Raw genomic sequence first — 4,945 nt, 5'->3', positions numbered from 1 at the left:
TTTGAATCAGTTCTAATGAAGTGGATGCAACTGGAACCTATTATACAGAGTGAAGTAAGCCAGAAAGAAAAACACCAATACAGTATACTAACGCATATATATGGAATTTAGAAAGATGGTAACAATAACCCTGTGAACGAGACAGCAAAAGAGACACTGATGTATAGATCAGTCTTATGGACTCTGTGGGAGAGGGAGAGGGTGGGGAGATTTGGGGGAATGGCATTAAAACATGTATAATATCATGTATGAAACGAGTCGTCAGTCCAGGTTCGATGCACGATACTGGATGCTTGGGGCTGGTGCACTGGGACGACCCAGAGGGATGGTATGGGGAGGGAGGAGGGAGGAGGGTTCAGGATGGGGAACACAGGTATACCTGTGGCAGATTCATTTCGATATTTGGCAAAACTAATAGAATATTGTAAAGTTTAAAAATAAAATAAAATTTAAAAAAAATAAAACTCTTAAATGAATAGATGGAGCAATTAGCTAAAAAGAAAATGAAACCTGCACCATCCTCCAAAAAATGGGAGAGAAGGATCTTATATTTCCCTTTTAGTAAATGAGATTAAAAGGAAAGAAAAGAGCATATATTTTATAAGGTTTCTTTTTCTTACTTTTTTCTGTTTAAGTTTTATTTGGTATCAATAAAGGCTATTATTAAAACACACGCTAGTAGCTCATATGAGGCACTTTGTTAATGTCACACCAACTACATGAGTTACGAGTCCCAGCTACATCCCCACTGTCATACAAGGACAAAGACCCAGCCCTGCCCTCAAGGTGCAAAGTTCAGTGAAGGAGATAGATTTACAAATACATGATTTCAAGATAATGCAAGAAGGCACACGTAATTTCATGATTGGTGGGGATCATAAAAGGTTCCACATAATCAATCCTTTAGTTTAATACTTGAATCTATAACAAAATACCAAATTTAAGAATCTTTGATTGTGGGCAGCCCACTCCATTTCTGAATATCTCAAATTTTACTGTTTTCTTATATCGAACTAAAAATCTAAGTTCCTTCTACTTATTGGTTTTAGGTCTATCATCACAAAGGCAAGACAGAACAAGCAACGCATGTTTGTTGGCCTCTCTCTTCTCAGTGATACAGAAGCCTGTCAGTGAAGGAGAGTGGAATTGTGAAGAGAGGGATTTGAAGTAGCCAACATGGGAATTATGCTAAGTCAATTATAAAACAGACTGAAGAGAAAAGAAAAGCAAATCCACACCCCCCCCCAAAAAAAAAAAAACTCAATAAAATAACTCAGCACTGTTGTATGTTTTCAACAATGTCATGCTGACTCAGAACCAATACACAGAGTTTGGGTTCAACAATGTCATGCTGACTCAGAACCAATACACAGAGAGAGTTTAGAAACCTAGACTTTGAGCCAGGTACAAGACACCCAGCAGAAAGGCATGGGAGCATCTCAATTTTAATTCCATAGTCTTTGGAAAAAACTTCCCTATAAACAGTTTTATTTCCTGTCAGTTGAAATTGCCTCCTAGAATGACTCATGCACATAAATCTTACTTTCCAAAAAATCTTACCTTTACAGACTTTGCAACAGCTATGAGACAAAGTAATCTGATGCGACTCTGCACAGTCCAGAGCGGGACAGCCTGAACTCTCAACCAGCTTCATGCTCTGGTCCTGTTAGACAACAGAAAATAAATGCTTCAAACTTATCAGTTAGGACTAACTCCTAATTCTGGAAACTCCTAAGTTTCCAGATCCAGCATTAAAGACATCCCTTCAAACATCAGAATAAAATTTTCATCCTGAGAACATCTGCAAAGGTCACAGACTCACTTGCAAAATGATATCCAATGACAATTGGAAAGACTTTCAAAGGGACAAGCAGATTTGGGAATGGAAGCATGCCTTCAATCCTGAGAGATTCTGTTAGTTTAAAACATATTTGCACATCCAGATGACAATTGTGGCAAAGAGATAGCTTGAATTTGATTAACAGCTCACTTTGAAAAAACAATAAACAAAAACTGGACTTTTTAAACATTCTCACTTCAAAGTTTCCAAACTGTTAAAGAGATATTAGGCAAAACTAATACAATTATGTAAAGTTTAAAAATAAAATAAAATAAAAAAAAGAGAGATTATACCAAGTGAGTATAATAAGGAATGCTGTGGATCTCTCACAAAACATTTCCAAAAAGGGAAATGTGGGCAGGATTTATGTCTCTTGCGCATGAATGTCTCACATATTTTCTGGCACATAATTGGTACTCAAAAAATTTTCCTGAGTGAATGAATAAATTAATACAAAATGATTATAGTTCTAGCCACTAAAGTAGATAAAACTTAAAGAGAAAACCAAAATACAGAACACTTTTCTGATAAATGGAATAGCACTGCCATGAAGCAAACATTTTGCTTCTAAACTGTCAGTCTCTAGTCTCTTAACAACAAGAGTCATAAACTGTTGTATTATGCTAACCAGTGCATAAGAAGTAAAATAATCATTGGAAATGGAAGGCTTCCATCTTAACACTGCTCAATAGCTTAGGTTTTTAGATGTTATTTCTATAAGTACTGCTTCTATTGAAGAAAAAGTTTTAATAACTTCAATATCCCCCTCTTTCTGGTTTATTGACGGAAAGGATCTTCTCCATGCCACGACAATCTCTTATCAAGAAAGTGGCAGGAGACACATACACAGTGGGAGTCAAACCCTATCCTTCCTTTGGTGTGACAGTAATATCCATTCTGATCATCTTATTTTCAGGATCAGGGTGTGTTTCTGTGTCATTATTAAGCCCAGGACACGTTTCCAAGGTCACAAAACTGACAATAAAAGAACAAAGGACTAGAACTGACGGCCCAGAAAGTGGAAGCCCGAGAGAGCTGTCAATTATGTAAAATACCGAAGTTCAGGGGCTTGAAGGGGGAAGAAACAGTGGAAGTCCTTAATGTCAAGAATTTCGTGAAGAATAATAAAAGTTTATGACGATGAGGGAGGGCTGTGCTATAGCATCCACACCCACTAGCTACATGTTACTCAAACACGGTAAATGAAAGTGCGTGCGAGATTTTGATGACTCACATTATAAAAGACTGTAAAATATTTCATTAAGAATTTTATATTGATGACATTGGAACTGATAATATTTTGGCTATATGGGGTTGTATACAGAAAGTTTAGCCCAATAAAAATCACCTGTGTGGCCTACATCATATTTCTACTGGATAGCACAGCATGAGAGGGTAGTAAATCGGTGTCTTTTGTTTGAGCAAATAAAAGGTAACATGTATTCATTCAACAATATTTATTATGCACCTGGAGAGTTGACTATACGCAGAAGTTTCACAAACCCAATTTAAAATAAAATCAATTTTTTAGGTATTTTAAAATCAAATAGGAAACCATCTCAGAAAATTTCTAAATCATAATGATCAGTATTGCAGAACACATTTGTCAAATGAAAAGATCATGTATGAAATGAGATGCCAGTCCAGGTTCAATGCACGATACTGGGTGCTTGGGGCTAGTGCACTGGGACGACCCAGAGGGATGGTATGGGGAGGGAGGAGGGAGGAGGGTTCAGGATGGGGAACACATGTATACCTGTGATGGATTCATTTTGATATTTGGCAAAACTAATACAATTATGTAAAGTTTAAAAATAAAATAAAATTTAAAAAAAAAGAGAAAAGATCACACACAGAAAATGGAGAATCTTCAAATGCCCTCACAATGTTAAAATTTAGGGTTGATATTTCAAAGTTAGACTTTACTTAGGAATCAGCTGACAAAATTTCCACCTTCCTTGATGTAACTTTTCTCTGATTTCCTTGGTGCTGCTGTATCTCACTCCAAGCCTTCCAGTCCTTGTTTCAATAGTGGGACCACAGTTCAGTTCAGTTCAGTCACTCAGTTGTATCCAACACTTTGCAACCCAATGGACCAGAACACACCAGGCCTCCCTGTCCATTCCAACACCCAGAGTTTACTCAAACTCATGTTCACTGAGTCGGTGATGCCATTCAACCATTTCATCCTCTGTCATCCCCTTCTCCTCCCGCCTTCAATCTTTCCCAGCATCAGGGTCATTTCAAATGAGTCAATTCTTCACATCAGGTGGCCAAAGTATTGGAGTTTCAGCTTCAACATCAGTCCTTCCAATGAATATTCATTGGAATATTCAGGACTGATTTCCTTTAAGATGGACTGGTTGGATCTCCTTGCAGTCCAAGGGACTCTCAAGAGTCTTCTCCAACACCACAGTTCAAAAGCATCAATTCTTCAGCTCAGCTTTCTTTATAGTCCAACTCTCACATCCATACATGACTACTGGAAAAACCATAGCTTTGATTAGACGGACCTTTGTTGGCAAAGTAATGTCTCTGCTTTTAAATATGCTCTCTAGGTTGGTCATAACTTTTCTTCCAAGGAATGTCTTTTAATTTCATGGCTGCAATCACCATCTGCAGAGATTTTGCTGCTACTGCTAAGTCGCTTCAGTTGTGTCCGACTCTGTGCAACCCCATGGAATGAAGCCTACCAAGCTTCTCCATCCATGGGATTCTCCAGGCAAGAACACTGGAGTGGGTTGCCATTTCCTTCTCCAAAGGGGCCCCAAAAAATAAAGTCTGCCACTGTTTCTGTTGTTTCCCCAAACGGGACCAGATGACACCACCCTTATGGCAGAAAGTGAAGAACTAATGAGCCTCTAGATGAAAGTAAAAGAGGAGAATGAAAAAGTTGGCTTAAAGCTCAACATTCAGAAAAGTAAGATCATGGCATCCGGTCCCATCACTTCATGGCAAACAGATGGGGAAACCGTGGAAACAGTGGCTGACTTGATTTTTCTGGGCTCCAAAATCACTTCAGACGGTGATTGCAGCCATGAAATTAAAAGACACTTACTCCTTGGAAGGAAAGTTATGACCAACCTAGACAGCATATTAAAAAGC

General features: G+C 38.2%; 1 protein-coding gene across 2 annotated transcripts in view; it reads right to left on the bottom strand.

The window, feature by feature from the left end:
• Nucleotides 1–4,945, bottom strand: part of NELL2 (NEL-like 2 (chicken)) — a 389,871-nt gene that overhangs the window by 229,810 nt on the left and 155,116 nt on the right. For both annotated transcript variants that reach the window (XM_010833122.1, XM_010833121.1), the window contains one exon: nucleotides 1,561–1,663. In XM_010833122.1, the coding sequence (XP_010831424.1) occupies nucleotides 1,561–1,663 (103 nt within the window). The remainder of the gene's footprint in view (nucleotides 1–1,560; nucleotides 1,664–4,945) is intronic.

Source organism: Bison bison, unplaced genomic scaffold (genome assembly GCF_000754665.1).
Source record: "Bison bison bison isolate TAMUID 2011002044 unplaced genomic scaffold, Bison_UMD1.0 scf7180017862984, whole genome shotgun sequence".
Classification (NCBI taxonomy): domain Eukaryota; kingdom Metazoa; phylum Chordata; class Mammalia; order Artiodactyla; family Bovidae; genus Bison; species Bison bison.
Note: the sequence above shows the minus strand (reverse complement) of the source record. Positions and strands in the feature narration are given on the sequence as shown.